The 20,772-nt window shown below is 43.0% G+C and overlaps 1 protein-coding gene and 1 non-coding gene across 12 annotated transcripts in view; both read left to right on the plus strand.

Annotated features, from left to right (window-relative positions):
* FNDC3B (fibronectin type III domain containing 3B) overlaps positions 1 to 20,772 on the plus strand; it is a 389,419-nt gene that overhangs the window by 340,638 nt on the left and 28,009 nt on the right. For 9 of the 11 annotated variants that reach the window (XM_061637327.1, XM_061637337.1, XM_061637329.1 and 6 more), the window contains 2 exons: positions 14,995 to 15,161; positions 17,592 to 17,719. In XM_061637327.1, the coding sequence (XP_061493311.1) occupies positions 14,995 to 15,161; positions 17,592 to 17,719 (295 nt within the window). Of the gene's footprint in view, positions 1 to 14,994; positions 15,162 to 17,591; positions 17,720 to 19,002; positions 19,793 to 20,772 lie in introns of those variants that run through there. The other 2 variants (XM_061637336.1, XM_061637338.1) reach the window with 2 other exon arrangements.
* LOC133389876 (U6 spliceosomal RNA) lies at positions 12,646 to 12,754 on the plus strand. Its single transcript, XR_009764184.1, has one exon. It is a non-coding gene; the product is annotated as a U6 spliceosomal RNA (small nuclear RNA).

Raw genomic sequence — 20,772 nt, forward strand, 5'->3', positions numbered from 1 at the left:
AGGGATATTAAAAGCAACAAAACAGATTTCTAAGACAGAAAAGAAATGGTGATACAGCTACTCAGTGAGGATGGCAAAATGATAACAGATGACAAAGAAAAGGCAGAAGTGCTCAATTTCTGCTTTGGCTCAGTCCTCTCAAAAGAGGGTCTATAACCCTCCTGGCAAACATGAACTTGAAGGGGCAGGATTGCAACTTGAGATTGATAGGCAAGTGGTCAATGAATAACGAGTTCAAATCTGCAGAGCCTGATGAACTGCATCTGAGAGTGTTGAAAGAACTGGCTGAAGAACTCTTGGAACAACTCTCTATTATCTTTGCAAAATCATGGAGGATGGATGAAGTGCCAGATGAATGGAAGAGGGCTAATGTTGTCCCTATCTTCAAAAAGGGAAAAAGGAGAATCCCACAGACCAGTCAGCTTCACATCAATCCCTGGGAAAATTCTGGAGCAGATTATAAAGTGATCAATCTGTAAGCACCTTGAAAGCAATGCAGTGATTACTAGAAGTCAATATGGATATACAAACAAATCCACCAAATTAATCTTCTCTCATTTTTTGATTGGATAACCTCCCTGGTAGACTATGGGAATGTGTGGACATAATATATCTCGACTTCAGCAAAGCTTGTGATGAAGTGCCTCATGATACTCTGATTAGCAAGTTAGCTAAATGTGGGCTGGATGGAACAATTATCAGGTGGATCCACAGTCTGCTAAAGAATCTTAAAAGAGTGCTTATCAATGGTTCCTTCTCAAACTGGGGGGAGGTAACAAGCAGGGTACCACAAGACTTGGTTCTGGGCCCAGTGCTCCTCAACATTTTTATTAATAACTTGGATGAGGAGGTGCAGGGAATACTTATCAGATTTGCAGATGATAAAAAATTGGGAGGGATGGAATATCCTGGAGGACAGAAACAGACTGAGGGGAGCTATGATGATAGCTGAAGCATTGGGCTGAAAACAAAAGAATGAAATTTAACAGGAACAAGTGCAAAGTTCTACATCTAGGAAAAAGAAACCAAATGCACAGTTATAAGATAGGGGATACTTGGCTCAGCAATACTACATTTGAGAAGGATCTTGGAATTGTTGTTGATCACAACCTGAATATGAGCCAACAGTGTGATGTGGGTGCAAAAAGGCAAATGCTATTTTAGGCTGCATTATCAGAAGTATAGTTTCCAAATCATGTGAAGTATTAGTTCCTCTCTATTCAGCACTAGTTAGGCCTCATCTGGACACCACACTTTAAGAAGGATGCAGACAAACTGGAACTGGTTCAGAGGAGGGCAACAAGGATGATCAGGGGGCTGGGAACAAAGCCCTGTGAGGAGAGACTGAAAGAACTGGGCGTGTTTAGCCTGGAGAAGAGAAGACTGAGGGGAGATATGATAGCACTCTTCAAGTATTTGAAAGGTTGTCACATAGAGGAGGGCTGGGATCTCTTCTCGATTGTCCCAGAGTGTAGGACACAGAATAATGGGCTCAAGTTACAGGAAGCCAGATTTCAACTGAACATCAGGAAAAACTTCCTAATTATTAGAGTGGTACAGCAATGGAACCAATTACCTAGAGAGTGGTGAGCTCTCCAACACGAGGTATTCAAGAGGCAGCTGGACAGCCACCTGTCGGGTATGCTTGAAGCTGGATTATTGCATTCAGCAGGGGGTTGTACTCGATGGCCTTATAGGCCCCTTCCAACCGTACTATTCTGTGATTCTATGAGAGTAGACGTATTGCCTTATCCATCACTAACTTAGGTCCATTAATTTCAATGGATCTACCCTAACATGGCTGGATACAATTTGCAGTAACGGAGCTAATTATACTTGCCTTGTAACTAACGACATAAGATGTAATTGTATACATTCCCCTCTCATGCTTCTCCTCCTTATATATAATATCACTCTTCTCTCCCTCTGTTCTGCAGCAGTCCTCTTCTACCTCATTCCCTCACATATAACCTACTAGATCTAGAGGGCTCTGTGATGTTCCTATATATTAGTGTATATATGGTAAGTGCTGGTTGTTTAGAGTATACATGGTAAGTAGTGAAAGAGGAGGGGGAGTGAATGGGCAATAGAATGCTTGATGATTGGCTGAATGTTTAAAATGGCTGACAATATAAATGAAAGGATGACAGGTAAATCTGGGTGAATGTGAGGTGGTGAATTGTGGAATCTGGGGGGAGAAGAGAAAGAGTGGATTGCTTGGTGGAGTTTGAGAGAGTTGTTTGCCAGGAGAGAGTGAAGAAGGAGGGGGGTGGAGTTCGGATTAGTATTGAGTAAAACCATATGCTTATGTGCCTTAAGAAGAAATCTTGTTAATCTTGTTAGCTTTGTTATCTTTAATAAATACTTAATTTGGTTTACCAAAGGCCTGATCCTTGGCTGGGGTTTCACAGACCAGAAGGGAGGGTAAGGTAATGACCAAGGCTGAAGGGGAACTGTAACAAATGGTGGCAGCGGTGAAGAGAATAACAATACCAGTATTCAGAGTCTCTGGGAATACTAGTATTGGGACGTTACTGGTGGTTGCCTAGCAGGGGGATCTGTTGAGATCTGTGCTAGAGCGGGGAGAGAAATCATAAGAGAGAGCGGTCCGGACTGGTGGAGTCCCTGGTGGTGCCTAGAGACAGGCAGTAACCACAAGCAGGTAGGAACCTGACAGGGAGAGCCAGGGAAGGACGCATCACATGTGGTGGCAGTAGCGGTGGGATACGAACAACAGAGAATCCAGATACGAACCGAAGAGAGTCCCAAAGACACGTGGTGACAAAGGAGACTACGTCACAGGTGTTGGCTGTAGCAGTGAGATACGAATACTAGACAATCCCTAATAGTTGTGTGGCAAACAGAAATAACAAAACAAGATTTCTTGTGAGAGTGACTGGCAAAGAGTGTGTGGCAAAGAGTGAGTGAACTCAAACACCATGGCTGAATACATAAAAATGAAAAGAGAGGAGCTGGTGGAGAAGTGCATAACATTCAATTTACCTCATGAGGGTAAAGGGGTAGATGAATTGAGGGTAGCACTTATAGGATTTGCAACTGCCCAGCAAAAACAACCTGTCAGAGAAGAGACCCCAGAAGGATATTTAAGCAATCCCGCTTATATAGAGTACTTGAGAGAGAAGTTGAGGATGGAAGGTGCAGAGAAGGAAAAACAGAGAGAGTTGGAAGCTGAGAGATTGAGGATGGAGGCTGAGGAAAAAGACAAGCAGAGAGAGTTGGAAGCTGAGAGATTGAGGATGGAGGCTGAGGAAAAAGATAAACAGCGGGAGTTGGAAGCTGAGAGATTGAGGATGGAAGGTGCAGAGAAGGAAAAACAGAGGGAGTTGGAAATTGAGAGAATGAGATTGGGGTTTGAGGAGAGGGAGAAGCAACAAGCATTGGATGCTGAATTACAAGTAGAAAAGTTAAAATTTGATAGAGAGAAATTTCACTCTGAGGAGACAAGGAAAGAGAGAGATGGAGCAAAAATAAAAATTACTCCAAAGGACTTTGCTGTCTATGAGCCTGGTCAAGATCCTCAAATTTACCTCAGCATCTTTGAAAAAGCAGCTCAGTTGTGGGGGCTACCTGAAGATAAATACATGCAGTATTTATCAAACCTGATTAAAGGGGAATTGGCTGAGGTATACCAATATTTCCCCTCAGACAGGCCCGTCACCTATGCTGAATTCAAAGAAGCAGTGTTTAAAAGATTCAGACTGGGGCCTGATTATTTTAGAAAGCTTTTCAGAAACTGCCAGATACAGACAGGGAGGTCTTTTGTGGAACTGGGAGCAAAGTTGATGGATATATTTGGAAAGTGGATGAGTAGTGCCAGAGCTCAGTCAGTGGAAGAGGTGAAAAGCCTCATGATACTGGATCAATTATACGATCAGTTACCACCAGAAATAAGGCTCCTGGTCAAAGACCGTTTCCCTACATCTGTGCAGGAGGCCGCAGAGATGGCGGATCACTTCGCCTCCAATAGAACTGGCTGGGTGGGGAAAACATCAAGAGAGTTTAAACCCAGACCATATAGTGCTGGCAGAAGGGATGTGGTACCACAGCGAGTGAGTCCTCCATTAAAATCTGAAGGGCACAGGACACCCCAGAGTGGATCTGTGTACCCTAAAAGTGAGGAGAAATTATGCTACAAATGTGGTAGACCAGGGCACCTGCGTTTTCAGTGTGAGGTTGCCAACCCCATTAGTAATCCTGCTCAGACAAGGGCAGTGAAAACAGAGCCCAAGGCTTTAGAAACAGCGAAAAAGGTTCAGTTTTGCCAGATAAACTGGACAGAAGTAACAGACCTTGATTCAAGTCTGAGAGAGGAAGTGAGAGTACAAGGGGCAAATTATTGGGCATTGCTTGATACTGGTGCCGCTCAGACATTACTGAGGCCAGATTTAATAAAATCTGAGGTAATATTACCTCAGGAAACTGACTATCCAAGGAGTGAGGGGTCAACCAGAAAGTTTGCCTGTGGCCCTGGTGGAAATGACTTGGAGAGGCTGAGAGGGCCGATATAAAGTAGGCATTAATGCCCAACAACAAGAACCAGTAATACTGGGAAGGGATGTAATGGGCGCCCAAGGAAAGATCTATGTAGTGACCAGACAGCAAATTGGCAGAGAAAAAGAAGCCATATTAAGGGGGGCTGAAACTAACAGGGTGGAATCTGTTAACCAGTCTCAGGTCACCATAGCAACCACTAGCAGGCCTGCTGAAGAAGACAAACTGTATCAAGTGGTCTCTGGGGAAGAAGCAGAGCAATTCAGGGAAGAGCTGCATAAAGATATCAGTTTGAAGCAGGTAAAGGAACAAGCCCTGACCCAACAGATTCCTTTCACTGACAAACTGAGGAATCAAGTTGTGTGTGAGAGTGGGATTTTATATAGACTGTGGATGCCTGCTGAAAGAAAGGGTGAATGTGAACCAGTGAAGCAATTGATAGTACCTAGCAAATACAGAACCAGATTGCTAGAGGTAGCCCACGATGTCCCATGTGGAGGACATCTGGGAATAAAAAAGACCAAGAGGAGATTGGCTGCACATTATTATTGGCCAAATATCTCCAAGGATGTAAAACAACATTGTCTATCTTGTGGAATATGCCAAAAGGTGGGAAAGAGTGGAGTAAAGACCAAGGCACCCTTAAAGCCCCTTCCTATAATTGGACAACCCTTTTATAGAGTGGGAATAGATTTGGTGGGCCCTTTTTCCAAACCCACAAGGCATGGCAAGAAATATCTAGTGGTGGTGGTGGATTTTGCCACCAGGTACCCAGACGCAGAAGCACTAAGATCTGTAGAAGCCCCTGTAATGGCAGAGGCTTTATTAAAAATCTTTATGAGGCTGGGTTTCCCTCATGAAGTGCTGACAGATCAAGGCAGTGTATTCATGGGAGAAGTGATGCAATGTATGTGGAAATGTTGTGGTCTAAAACATCTAAAGACCACTACTTACCATCCCGCCACTAATGGGCTAACTGAGAGATTCAATGGAGTTTTGAAGGGCATGATAAGAAGCTATGTTCAAGATCACCCACAAGACTGGGATGAACGTTTGGGATGCTTCTTATTTGCATACAGAGAAGTCCCTCAGGAGTCAACAGGCTTCTCACCCTTTGAACTAATGTTTACTAGAAAAGTGAGGGGACCTTTGGAACTGCTAAAAAATTCATGGGAAGGAACTCTAGGAGAGTACAAAACTTCTGTAGTAGATTTTGTATTGGAATTCCGCAATAAATTAACATCAATGATGGAAGTAGTGAAAGAGAATTTGAGTCATGCACAGGAGAAGCAAAGTTACTGGTATGACAGAACAGCCAGAGAACGTGTGTATGATGTGGGAGATATGGTTATGGAGTTCATACCCAGGAAACATGACAAATTACAGGCTAACTGGGAAGGACCATATACCATCAGAGAAAGGCTTGACACAGTGACATATGTAATCACCACAGACCAATTAAACAAAAGCAAAGTGGTTCATGTAAATATGTTGAAGCCTTACCATACCAGGGATGCACAGGTGTTGCAAGTTACCTTATTCCCTGAGGGAAGTGGGCCTGAACTTCCAGATTTGGTCCAGGAAAGCAAAGACAAAGGAGGGGTAGATCAAGTGGAATGGTCAGAGGAGATAGAGGAGGAAGTAAAAGAAGAGATTCTGAGAGTTTTGAAAACCTATAGGAATCTCTTTAGCAACAAACTTGGCCGAACCAGTATAGTTATACATTCCATTGATACTGGAGATCATGCCCCAATCAGATCTGTTCCGTACCGTGCGAATGGGAAAGTTTTGAATGAGATCAAAAAGGAGGTGGAAGAGATGCTGGAATTAGGAGTGATCAGGGAATCCATCAGTCCCTGGGCCTCAAGTATTGTCCTGGTTCCGAAAAAAGATGGAACGACAAGGTTTTGCATTGATTATCGGCCAATCAATAAAATTACTGTCCCAGATGCGTATCCTATGCCTAGGGTAGACGCTATGTTAGAGTTATTGGGGGCAGCAACCATTATCTCTACACTAGATCTCTGTAAAGGATTTTGGCAAATGGAACTAGATGAGCAATCCAGAGCCAAAACTGCCTTCAGTACACCAGATGGGTTATATGAGTTTGTGACCTTACCCATGGGACTAAGGAACTCACCAAGTTCATTTCAGAGGCTAATCAATACTGTGTTGCGAGGCATGTCAGATTTTGCAGTGGCCTATATCGATGACGTGGCCATTTTTAGCAAGTCGGTGCCTGAGCATGTCCAACACCTGACAACAGTATTGGAGGCCTTAAGAAAAGCAGGCCTCACAATAAAAGCTAAGAAATGCCAGTTTGGACTAAAGGAAGTAATCTATTTAGGACATAAGGTGGGGAGTGGGAAAATCACCCCCTTATGGAGCAAGGTGGAGGCAATACAAGCGTGGCCGATCCCCTTAACCAAAAAACAAGTAAGGGCATTTCTGGGTGTGGCTGGTTTTTAATAGGAAGTTTGTGAGAAATTTTGGGGAAATAGTAACCCCCTTGCATGAATTGACCAAGAAGAAGTGTTCTGAGCGTGTGGTATGGACGGATGAATGTCAGAAGGCTTTTGATCTGCTGAAGCAAGCCTTGTGCCAAGGACCCATATTAATAGCACCAGACTATGAGCAACCATTCATCGTGGCTACAGATGCGTCAGACCTCGCGCTGGGAGTCGTCTTGCTGCAGGAGAGAGAAGGCACCAGACATCCAGTGGCGTATCTGAGTCGCAAGCTGACGCTGAGGGAGAAAAACTATTTGTCGGTCCAGAAGGAGTGCCTAGCGGTCGTGTGGGGACTGAACAAGTTGCGCCCATACGTGTGGAGACGAAGATTCACAGTGACTACGGATCATCGGGCCTTGTTATGGTTGCAGACTATGAAAAACCATAACACTATGCTGCAGAGGTGGTCCTGGGCCCTACAGGACTATCAAGTGGACTTCCAGTTCATCAAAGGCAAGGACAATGTACTGGCCGATGGACTTTCCAGGCAAGTGGCTGGGACTGCAGTGACGTGACCAGACAGAGGAACAAAGAAAGACATTTTCCCCATAGAGACTTTTATTTGTTAACGCGACGTATAAATCCTGGAACAGGAATAATACTCTGCCGTTGTTTAAGGGGGGGGAAATGTGATGTTCCTATATATTAGTGTATATATGGTAAGTGCTGGTTGTTTAGAGTATACATGGTAAGTAGTGAAAGAGGAGGGGGAGTGAATGGGCAATAGAATGCTTGATGATTGGCTGAATGTTTAAAATGGCTGACAATATAAATGAAAGGATGACAGGTAAATCTGGGTGAATGTGAGGTGGTGAATTGTGGAATCTGGGGGGAGAAGAGAAAGAGTGGATTGCTTGGTGGGGTTTGAGAGAGTTGTTTGCCAGGAGAGAGTGAAGAAGGAGGGGGGTGGAGTTCGGATTAGTATTGAGTAAAACCATATGCTTATGTGCCTTAAGAAGAAATCTTGTTAATCTTGTTAGCTTTGTTATCTTTAATAAATACTTAATTTGGTTTACCAAAGGCCTGATCCTTGGCTGGGGTTTCACAGACCAGAAGGGAGGGTAAGGTAATGACCAAGGCTGAAGGGGAACTGTAACAAATGGTGGCAGCGGTGAAGAGAATAACAATACCAGTATTCAGAGTCTCTGGGAATACTAGTATTGGGATGTTACTGGTGGTTGCCTAGCAGGGGGATCTGTTGAGATCTGTGCTAGAGCGGGGAGAGAAATCATAAGAGAGAGCGGTCCGGATTGGTGGAGTCCCTGGTGGTGCCTAGAGACAGGCAGTAACCACGAGCAGGTAGGAACCTGACAGGGAGAGCCAGGGAAGGACGCATCACAGGCTCCAAGATGGGCACCCACCAGCAATGCTGTACAATATTCCCACCGTTCCTTCTTAATGGTGCTGTTCTATATCAGGCACACAGATTGTCTTGTTCTGTGTGTTTGTAGTTGTTGTTTTTTTAAAATACATTGTTCTATAAAAGTGTGTGCATTATTGTAAGTAAGCCACTGGGAGTGTTTCTCAAGTGGGGAAACAGAATAATAATTCTGTTGGTTCTGGAAATAAATACTGATATGCCAAACATTGACACTGTAAAATTGTTTGGTTTTACTTCGTGTGGGAGGGGGCTTGGTTACATTGTTAGAGCAATTAGTACCTGGTGGAACTCTTTGCTACATTGCTCAGTTGTAAACCAGTGGTGAAATATGGCTTCCTTGTTGATGTACTATAGTTAAGGTTTTGCAGGCAGGGCCGGCTCCAGGCATGCCAGGGCCCTTGGGCACCAGCCTGCCCTGGGCCCCTCCACTCCCCTTCCGCTCAGGACAGGAGCTTCCAAGCCACCCGCCATCCCCCCGCTTCACCTACCTTTCTCTGCTGTTTTTTGCGGCTGCACGCACTGCACGCACAGGGTTGCCATCAATCAAGATGGTGGCCGAGGTTTCCATAAGGGGCTGAAGCCTCTGCCACCATCTTGATTGATGGCACGCATGCGAGCACATTGATGGCAACCCTGCGTGCACTGCAAAAAACAGCAGAGAGGTAGGTGAAGCGGGGGGATGGCGGGCAGCTCGGAAGTTCCTCCTGTCCTGCGATCCACGGCTCCTGCCGCGGATCGCGGAAGGGGAGCGGAGGGGCCCCTGAGGGGCCTCTGTAGCTCCAGGGGCTTCAGGCCAGTGCCCCACCTGGCCGCCCTTTAGAACCGGACCTGCATGCATTCAGTTTTCACTCATTTGCATCATCTAATGATTTGGCCCCTGTTTTATAGTTCAAGCACTTCTCAGAACTTTGTGTGCTTCAGTTCACTGGCAAGTTATGTGTTGCTGTTTTGAAGCTAACCTGGGTTATGTTTAAAAAAACTCAAATAGCTGTGGGCTTGACATTAATTTCTTTTATTTTTTTTAAGAGCAGAAGATGTGAAGCATTTATTGTCTTAAAACTGGCACTTCCCTGTGGTGGTAATCACATCTCATTTAACTATTAGCAGTTGCTGCTTGGTGAGGTGTGCAAACCTCAGTTTCAAATGCCCCCGTTGGTCATGCTCTGAAGAAAACAGCTTCAGGTTAGCAGGCTAGCTCATTAGAATATTAATTCTCTTCCTCTCATTTCCCTTTCCCTCTTCCTTCCATGGGAAGTACAAAAAAAATATTTTTTTTTAATGGCCGAATTTGCACAGAGATAGTAGAGCATCACTTGCCACTGAACTTTAACAGATGTTGAAAGATGAAGCTTTAGGGTGCTTTACTTTTAAAGTGATCATGTCGTGAAGAGAAAAATCTCCAAAATAAAAAAATTTAAAGGGAGAGAAAACCACAAACAGATCTAAAAACTAAGAGTATAGAATGCTGGGTCATGGTTCTATTCATAATTCCCAAGTTTGATTAGAATATCTTAAAATGTCAACAGGAAATTCAGTACAGTGACATGCAACCAGTTTCCTGGAAGATCCTTACAGAGAATAAATTTATATTGACGACAAAATTGCAGCCTTGTCATCTCCTGAGCAGTCTTTCTAGGAACACCATGTTCTATATGTGTGCACATTAATGCTCTGTTTGACATTAGGGGCGGGTTCTGGATGTTAATGTAGAAAAGATGCTAGGAGGGTAATTTTCTGGGGATTGCCCACTCCTTCAGAAGGGAATTGTGTGTTCTTCCCCAGGTTTTACTTGTTTAGACTTTTTAAAATATGAGCTTCCATTAAAATGTAGTGTCAGTTGGTGACAAACTCATTACAAAGTAGAGGGGTATTTGGATTCCTTGTTTTCCTCATGTGTGTCGTCCTTGTGCTGTTGGTTTCTAGCCTGGCTTCAGGTCACATCCACACGACACATTTAAAGCACTCTTATATCACTTTAACAGTCATGGAGAATCCTGGGAACTGTAGTTTGTTAAGGGTGCTGGGAAATGTAGGTCCTTGAGGTTATCACCCATAACAAGCTTCAGTTCCCCAGGATTCTCTTGTGGAAGGCATAACTGTTAAAGTGGTACAAGAGTGCTTTAAATGTGAGCGTGAACTCATTTAGGAGCGCCTTATGTTGAACAGTGTTGTTGGTGTCAGGGACTCCTGGACTTTGAATCTGAAGTCTCATGGCATGAGACGGGGACTGTGCACCCTCTTCAGGCACAGAAGGTAAATGTTAATGTGTTTATTTGTATTTTGATTAATTTTTATTTTTATTTTTGACTCCTTTGAGCAATATTCTGTTGGGGAAAAATGATATAAATCTGTGATGAGGCTGGCAGGGGTTCTAATGTGGCTCACAAGACCATTTTCCCCAAGCCACAACCGCCTGCCCTACTCATGGGACAGGTGAAAACACAGCCCCCGGCTGCAAACCCCGTGCCTTTGCCCATGTGGTTTGATTTCACTCCATCTAGGCAAAGGAAGCAAACCCCTGAGCCTCTTCCTCTTGCGGTTCAAATTCAGACAATGTGGCGAAGTGAAATGCTTCATCTGTTGTCATGGTAGCATCATAGTATGCTGAGAATTTACCATTTCTTTCATTTCTTTTAAAAACAAGGTGTGCATGCAGCTATCTGCATGCATACCTTGTCGATACTTAAACTGGCATAATTGAATCAACAAATCAGAAGGCAGGGACAAACACAAATGGAAATGCCTCCAGGTGTGAATGAGATAGACGAAAGTTGCTCCTCATCTACAAATTCAAATACGTAAAGGTGTGGGCTACTCCAGCCTAATTCGAATAGGAGGAGGAATGGAGTAACAGCTAAATAATGCTCAAAGGTGGATAAGGAGTTAGTGTGTGAACAACTCTGGTGTTGTTGCAATATAACTCCCACTAATCCTTGATCATTGGCCATGCTGGCAGGGGCTAATGTAGTCCAACAGCATTTGGAGGGCACCATGTTGGCTATCCCTGCAGTAGACAGTTGGAAAGGAACATGCCCTGCTGCTGATCCCCCAGGATTCATGGTCTTGACTAACAAGTAAGTTGAAATGTATTATAACTGAAGGCTTCGCATGTCCAATAGGTATAAAATTAGGTGCATAAAACTCTCTCTCATCTAATCTTCCTTGCCTAGGCAACAACCCGCCTTGCTACCTTGAAATATGACAAGGAGAAATTGTCCAGAAATGCAGATTGTGTGCTTCAGACTTTAATTGAATTGTACAGATGTACCCAAGATATCACCTGTCTTTTGAAGCTTAAATGTTTGTAATCAAGATGAAATTGTTGTTGTTGCTTTAATCACAGCATAAGTTTTCCAGGCGTAATTGATATCCATTGTTGGGGCTATTCTTCCTCTATTTAAAACCAGAATGGGCAGATTGGAGAAGCCATCTCCATTAAGACTGTTTGATAACATATCAAGAGCCGTCACTATCTTGCATATTAGAGATGACTAGCTGTTCTTGAACAGCGTAATTGTGAGCACCGGTTAGATCATACATATGTGCCACAGAACTGGCATTGCTTCCAGATTTTTTTAAAAAAAACTTGGCTTCCAAAATATTTAGTCCAACAGCTGATGATGATGTATGGAGTTAATGAGAATTGATGTGCTGGACTAGATTACAGTTTGTCTAGTCCAGCATAATTTTTTCAACAGCGGCTAACCAGATGCCTCTGGAAGCTCAACCTGGGCACAGTAGTGAAGGTCAGAGTTATAATATGTCTGTCACCGTAAATGAGTCTCCTTGAAAGAGCTAAATGAATGAAAGCAATATGGAAAACAAATTGAAAGCCTGACACTGAAAAACAGTGGGTTGGGTCCCGAGGTGCCTTTCTGTATATGAGAGGACTGCTGTGGAAGGCATCTACACTGCAGGCCATTGTTAACCTTCATGCTAGAATGTTGCATGAGAAGAGTCAAAATAAATCCAGATATGAAGATGTACTAGCACAAGAACTATTAACATGAGAACAAATGCTGCTATAGCACTGCATGAACGTTTGCGCAAACTCATCTGCAAGTGTTTGTGGAACAGCACTATTTCCATTCCTTTCTTAATTCTCTGGATCCAAACCAAGATAAAAACATAGTTTGGATCTGATCAGGCACATTGTTGATAATGTAATTCTCCCTAACTTTCTAACACGTATAGGCTAGCATGATAAGACATATCTATAACATATATAAGAGAGCATGATATGTGCTCACTTATGCAGCACATATATACTAAAATTGGAACGCTACAGAGAAGATCAGCAAAGCCCTTCTGTAAGGATGACATGCAAACGCATGAAGTTGTCCATGTTGTCCATGTATTCTGGGAGGATGTATGCAGGATACACATACATACATACATACACACATATATACACTCCAAGAGCCTTTGGTACACCATCTGTTTCACTGCCTGCTTCCCAAATGACTCAGCAAGGGTGCAAAACTGTTTTTTTTTAATTATTATTATTATTATTAACAGCCCTGGGGCTTTTGTACCAACAAAAACTCTAGCAACAAAATTTCAGGCTAGGCTTTTTGATGGGGTACATGTCCCACCTTTTGAGAGTGGCTTGTTGTGGTTCATTTTGGGCTATTATGTAAAGCATGTAGTCTCTTGTTTTATAAATATGTGGAGAGAATTTTGGAGAAGCCTTAGAGCAGTTAAAGCACTTAAGGGGGCCTTCCCATTGGGGCCTGAGAACATACAAGCATCTAGTGATTTAGGACCTGATGGTCTTCACTCCATACAGATGGGAAATAAATTGGAGGCTGTCGATTTGGGTGGGAAAGAAACTACTCAATGAAGTGAAAAACTGAGTGAAGACACTAAAAGAAGAGCAGTAAGCAAGGACAGAACATCAAGAAAAAAGAAACAGGAGTGGGAGCTATTAGGCTCATTTTTCTTCAGATTCTTGACAGTTAACAACTAGCCAACAAAGGACATAATTGACAAGTAATAACAAGTTGGTTGGTGCTGGGTTCATTTGTATATCCATCTTCTGCATTGTTTTTGTTGTTCTCTCTCTATGGCCTTAATTCATATTACAAAGAGAGGGTTTAAGCAGCTATCAGTCCATAGATGGATTATTGTCTTTTGTCCACTCTTGCCTTCCCACATAATCTGTAATTGAGAGACCATTGGTTTCATGTTGATCAGAAGAGCCTTGCTATATGCAGGGAAGCTCCCCATGTTCCACTTGAATCCAAATCTAAGTATGTTAGATGATTTTACAAGTTGTTAACAGTACCATTGTCCTGATATTCTGTTTTATTTATTTATTAAATTCTTAGCAAATTTGGATTCTGTCCTTCCACCAAAAGGACAAACATCAAAATGTTTGTCTTATATACTTGGTTGATCACTGTGCTCTGCAGGCGAGAGTCTCTGGCAGATACTTTCTTATCGGGAGGTCTGTTCCACACAACATAGGAAGCAGATCTTTCGTGTTGTGGCACCAACACTTTGGAATTCCCTCCCCTTAAATATTAGACAGGCGCCATCTGTGTTACCTTTTCAGTGCCTGCTGAAGAACTTCCTCTTTCAACAAGCCTTTTCGGTAGAAACATTATCCCAGTCTGCATCTGTGTTGGAATTACTTTTTTAGATGTTTTTAAAGCTTTTTTCAAAAGAGGTTTTAAAAGATGTTTTAATATGTTTTTAAAGATGCTTTATTTTAATACATTTTAAGATGTTTTGTTTTAATATGTTTTAAAGTCTTTTGTTTTTAAGATGTATTAGAGCGTTTTTAGTGTTTTTGTTTGCCGCCCTGGACTCCTTCTAGGAGGAAGGGTGGGATATAAATTTAATAAAGAAATAAATAAAAATGTTAAGCGTTAAATTTAAAATAAAAGAAAGCATATTTGTAACATTTAAAACCATTTAAAAACAATGTAAGGACCTTTTAAAAACAGTCACACACCCTCATAGTTACTAACCCAAAGTTGCCATGGCCATTGTGGCTCCAGAGCAAACGTGCAGTTCTCCATAATCAGAAGCAGCAACTCCATCCATTTCAACAGAGCTACACAATTCACACATGCATTACCTTTTGAGATTGTGGTGTGTTCCTATGTAGAAATGAATTAGAACCTCAGTGCATGCAGGAGAACCTCAGTGTACATGGATGTGCATACGGATTTCTAGATATAATTGACTGAATGGCAGTAGCAGATGGCGTGGTGAGGCTGGGGGTGGCGTTCAACTGACCTCCTGACAGTCGCAGCTGCTTACCAGGAAGGGGTTGGTAAAGCAGCAGGGAGGTCAGCACGGTGAAGACGCACCAATGGAGCCAATCTGACGTTCCTGCAGGTGCGCTCGCACTGTGTCAGCCTTCCCGATGCCTTGCCTCTCTCCTTCCAGGTAAGCAGCAGAGACTCAGCTTCTCGGAAGACAGGTGAGTGCTGCAAGCCCACCACATTGTTCACTGCTGTTGAATGGACAAAAGAAGCTTACCTGTCCCTTAGGTGGTGTGTAAAGAGCACATTAGGTTCATGAAACCTGCTGTAGCAGTAGACAGTAACTAAGTTGTTCGTCTCTTCTTGTGTGTTTCAGATTTATTCCAATTTATAGGGGACCAAGCCACACCTACAAGATACAACGGCTGACGGAATTTACCTGCTACGCTTTTAGAATACAAGCTGTAAATGATGCTGGGGAAGGACCTTTCTCAGAAGTGTTTACCTTCAGCACAACAAAATCCATTCCCCCTGTCATCAAAGGTGAATAACTCCCATCTCTCGGTTTGGCTGTAGAATAATGGAAATAAATCACATCTGATGCTTTTTGTTATTAACAACTTGTTTAGTACTTGTAGCATGCACTGTTATTTTATTTCTCCTCGATAGTCTGCTGTGAGAAGCCAGGAGTTAGTCCTTTTTTACAAAAGGGGGGAAGTAAGGCTGAGATTCTAGGGCTAACCTGATCCACATCTGATACAGCTTTCATCTACATGAGTCGTCTCATCCTGTTAGCCCTTTTATTGTGTAGCATATTCACTCAGGTCTCTGTTAATAGGAAGTCAGTGGCACTGTAGGGCAATTGACAAAGGCCCAAGACCTTAGGAAGGCAGACTGCCACCATTCAAAAATGGCAGGCCCCAGAGGCATCAAGGTGCCAGAAGCATTGTGGGGGGAAATAAAATGACAGTCTACAGCCACCTAGCCTCCAACTGAGAGTGGCTGGTTTTCCTTTACACAGAGGCATCAGGGCCCCAGAGGCATTGTGGGTGAATTGAAATGCCCGGCCACCCACTGTTGGAGCCTAAGTGGCTGTGGCTGCTGCCTGCCATTTTAATTCCCCCACAATGCCCTTCTGTAGCAATAGTAATGGAAGTGCAAATAATTTTTTTTGCGTATGAGTTTTTAATCTCTATATACCAAATAATACTTCAAGAATTGACCCTGCAAATAGTCTTCTTGTAAGTAGAAGGTTAAATTTATGCTTTTCCTTATGGGTATAGGACTGTATGATCATATTCATCTGATTTTGTTGTAGTTGTACTCATTGCCAACATGCTTTTGGATTAAATTCAAGGTTCATGTGCTTACTTAAAAAGGACTTCATGGTCTGGATCCCACATATGCAGGGAGCATCTCTCCATAAATTGTCCTCTGTGCACACACACACACCAGTTTCTCTGGTGCTACTCTGAGCTTTCCAGACAAAGAGAGAACTATCATAGCAAGGAGCATGGTCTGGACATCAATTGCCCTGAGTCTGTAGGGTGGATATCTACCATCCCTTCTCTTTATGGAGAAGAGATGCAAAATGCATTTTCCCATATGTTTCTCTTGGCTAGCTGTTTGGGGATTGTTGTGTGTGTCTGCTAAAAAAAATTTCCATCTGTCATTGAACATGGCCTTGCACTGGAAAGGCAGCTGATAAATTATTCTAAGATAATAATAAATTCAGCATAACGTGGACTTGACATGTTGGCACAGGAATTGTGACCTGCTATTATTGCTTTTTCATTTACCTTTGTGGGGCATTTTGTACAATAACCAAATGTTCCCCCCTGCCTTTTTTTTTAAATAAACATTGGTTCCTGACATCATGAACCAGGCTCGTATTTCCCCCATCCACCCCCAGGGGGAAAAGGTTAAGATAACTGGAACATTGCAGCAGATGGTTAGCAGATGGGGACAGACGCTTAAGTGTGCAAATGTCATCATGTGACAATTGCTCAAAAGCTGTATGCTTTATTGATAGATCAGACTCCTGTAGCTGATAGACCCTAAGTGACATACGATAGCTTTTGGCTGATGGAAGTGGATTTCCTCCCACCCCCTAAGAGTGACAATCAGCTTGTGCTAAGAGCAACAGGGTGTGAGCTGATAACAAAATCTTGCTTCCCTCTGGGGTCAGAATGCACACTGTAAATGTGAATTGCAGTCTAAACGAGCACTTTCCTATGCCCATCTGAGAAAGCAATAAGTCCATTAGACTCCTGAATGTTATGCTAATCATGTCTGCATTCTTCAACAAGGAAAGCCAAATTCTTTTGCATTCAGAAGAATATTTTTCCTTGGCTTGCTCCTTCTCTCCATATAATCTCCTCCATGCATCTTATCTTTTATTTTTCATTTTTCTGGTAAGAAAACAGTTTGGAGTTATGGTAGGTTGTGACTGGGGATGAATGAAAAATAGAAATGGACTGCTTTCAAGTCAATTCCGACTTCTGGCAACCCTATGAATAGGGGTTTCATGGTAAGCGGTATTCAGAGGGGGTTTACTATTGCCTCCCTCGGGGATGAATGGGTTGCAGTATATTGAACAAAACTTGGCAAATATCTTACATGTTCCAATCCATTGGTTGTCTCTTTTTCCATATTGATTCTGCTTTAAGTTTTCTGCTCTCTGTATATAATTTTGTTAAATTGTTGCACTCCCCAAGTTTGTCATTAGTCTGTTGCTCTATCTACTGCACATGTTTATATACATCCAATTTCCATTGCAATAGCTGGTTTATTACCTGTCACCAGTAGTATCTCTGTTCTATTCTCATTTAAGTCGATAGTACTGGGGGGGGAATGAATTAATTGTATTTAATATGTTCTGGATTTTTTTTAAAAAAAACAAATTTAAAAGTTAGAGGACAGTTATAATTTCTTTTGCATTAGTCAATTAATATCAGAAAATCTTTATTTTAGCGCCTCGAGTGAGACAGTTGGAAGGAAACACCTGTGAAATTGCATGGGAAACAGTACCCCCCATGAAGGGAGACCCTATCAGTTATATTCTGCAGGTCCTGGTTGGAAGAGAGTCTGAGTACAAACAGGTAGGAAAAGAGTCCTGTTCTACCCAAAAGTCAATATAGCAGGATTGGATTTTTATATGTTACTCTTCTTTTATAGAAGTGGAGTTTATGGATTATTCTAAGTTCTGTAGTTTGCATGGGAGTATTGGGAGAATTGTTTTAAAAAATGTGACTATGTCTGGACCCAACCCATGTTGGCCTCCATACACAGAAACTGACCTGTGTCAAAAGGGTGATGAGTCAAGCTTTCCACATAACATTTTACCCCTTGGAATATTTGCAGGTAGAACAACGTGTCTGCAGGATGGGTGCTCCCTGAATGTTCACTCATTCTGCCCAGTTGTTCTCTTTCCAGAATGTGATAGATTATCTGTTGCATCCCAGTGCCTTAGCGCTGTAGGGTGCATTTGCAGTGCTCTGTTCTTTCCCAGAGCAATTGCATCTGATTCTATAGCAATTGCTGCTTGCTTGATTGCTCAGCGTTTGCACTGGTTTCTGCCTTCCTAAATCCATCAGTCATGATTGCGGCTAAACGATTCCTCAGGAGGTACCTTTTGAAGTTATCCCTTGTAAACTGCTTCAGGAATCGAGGAACCATGGATGAGCAAATGGCTGTAGCTGTCCTGGCGCAACATCCCAAAGCGCTGCGACATAGGCTCTTCCTTTCAAGTAACAGAGAGAGCTTTATTCAAGAGAGCTTGATACAGGTTCAGCGGTAGGCGCCGGTTACAGGGGTTTGCCATGCAAGAGTCTAAGAGGAGGGCCCAGGGTTCAAGACTGGGCAGTAGCAACAAAAATGCCCCAACAAGTCTCCATGCTCTTTCTTCCTAGCCTTAAAAGTCCAAGGCATGGTGAGCTCACTCGTGCAACTTTCATCCCACGTGAGAACACTGCGCTTGTAGGAGGCCACTTCTGGGAGAGCGCTGCAGCCTGACCCCTAGCTCCTCCTCCTCCTCCTCTGCTGCCCTCCCCCCAGCCTGGTGAACATCTTCCCTCATTCCCAGTGAAGCACCCTGCTCTGGGGGCAGAGTGGGGATAAGAACCAGAGACTCTGCCTTCCCTTCCCTAATATCCCGAGTCAAGGGGGCTGGGTCCTCATCCTCCCTCCTGGTTTGCTCCACTTCACTTGCCCCTTGGCTTCCTCCTCCTTCTCCTTGTCTGTCAAAAGACTGCCATCCATCAGACAAGATCCTGTCAGATCTCATGACAGCAGCCTCCTTTTTTGAAGGAGAATACATTCCAATGTTTTTTCTATTTATTTATTTATTTAATTACTTAACTTTATATCCCTCCCTTCCTCCCAGTAGAAGCCCAGTATTCTGGTATTACATGTTTCTCAAAATGGAAGATGGAGGCAACCCCCCCCCATGGAGTTGTGGGCAGATTTATAAAAGAGGTGCAAGAAAAGATTGGGGAGAAAATTGAATGAAAGAGTCTGGAAAACATACAGGAAAAAAAGATCAGAAAAGCCAAAGGAAGAGAGCAAAGAGCTGGAGATGAACAGTTTGAATGCACTAGAAGAGAGAACCCTTGACCAAAAAAATACTCACAACATTAAAAAAAAAAAAAAAAAAGTTGCAAAGCCACTCCAGTGGTTGGAGGATTATAAGAGCATGTGCTAGCCAACAGGTACTGTCCTCAGCTGACTTTCCTCAATTCAGTTGGAACCACTTAAGTAACTAGCAGAAACTTTTTTTCTCAGAGCTTGCTCCAAGGCAGAAAAAATATCCTTCTTTAGAGAGCAACCTAGGCACTCCTTTTCTGTTCTTAAAATGTCATGCCTGCCTTCATCCGTACATTACCAATTTCAGTTGGCCCAGGTAAAAGCAATGCATGTTTGAGAGAGAAAATTTCCATTGCTTATTTTTTCTCTTAAGCTTTAATTTGAGATCCCCAGTTCATGGATGATTGCCCTCAAGCTGCCTATTCTATTATCTCCCTGGACATTATACAAATGTCTTCGCAGAAGGATTGCAACATGATCACCAGCTGTGGGCCTGTCCTCCAACAGATTCACACCAATGTTATGCAAATGGGAGCATTGCAAATAAAATGTGCACGCTAGCTGGGTCCCTCCAGCTGTGATTGCAGTCACTATGTGTGCAGTCCTCCATACTGATGAAGTTGTACACCCCTGTTTTTTAAAGGAAGTTCCTAAAAAACGCATCTTGCATCTTTCCTCTTATATGTACAGAACTAAACCCAGATGATCTGTGGGTGCATGCCCAAGCTGGAATTTAAGTTTGCTGCATCCAGCTCTAGAAAGGGATTAAACTATATAAGTTTCTTTTTTAAGGATATTAAAGGGCTAAAGAGCACACTCTTCTTGGACTAGTAAATCAAAGGAATGTTTCCACCTTCTTCAAGCAATGAAAAAGATGGAATATTGTCCATCTTAATTTAAATTTATATCCTGCTTTGGAGCTGAAAATGGGGATGTTCCACTCAAATAGCCACACAATCATGCAGGTTTGCCATAATGGTGCCTATGGAGCCCACAAAAGATCTCAATACATATCTGCTCAAACGTCCACTGTGCACCAGCAACAGTTTGCTCTTCCTGTTCAGATCCTGTTTGCACTGGCTTGTCCCCTCCTGCACTGAACACCCCCTCCCCTTAAAAAATGGAAATGGACTGCCTTCAAGTCGATTCCAACTTATGGCTACCCTATGAACAGGGTTTTCATGGTAAGCGGTATTCAGAGGGGGTTTCCCATTGCCTCCCTCTGAGGCTGAGAGGCAGTGACTGGCCCAAAGTCACCCAGTGTGCTTCATGGCTGTGTGGGGATTCGGACCCTGGTCTCCCAGGTCATACTCCAGCACTCTAACCACTATACCACACTGGCTCTCTCTCCCCTTAAACATGCCCACATTTAATTGGATGCCGAGTTTGGACACCCACACTTCCATTCTGACCAGGGGAAAGGTGCAAGGAGCTTCTCTTAGTGACAATGTGACAGTGGGTGATATAAGTGCCTTTTTTGCCATTGGGGGAGGCATGCCCATACCATTTTGTGTTCCTGTCTCTATTTCTGCTCTTTTAGATGTGGTAGTCTTTTTGTGCTATGCCTAAT

The sequence above is a fragment of the Rhineura floridana genome, chromosome 7 (assembly GCF_030035675.1).
Source record: "Rhineura floridana isolate rRhiFlo1 chromosome 7, rRhiFlo1.hap2, whole genome shotgun sequence".
NCBI lineage: Eukaryota > Metazoa > Chordata > Lepidosauria > Squamata > Rhineuridae > Rhineura > Rhineura floridana.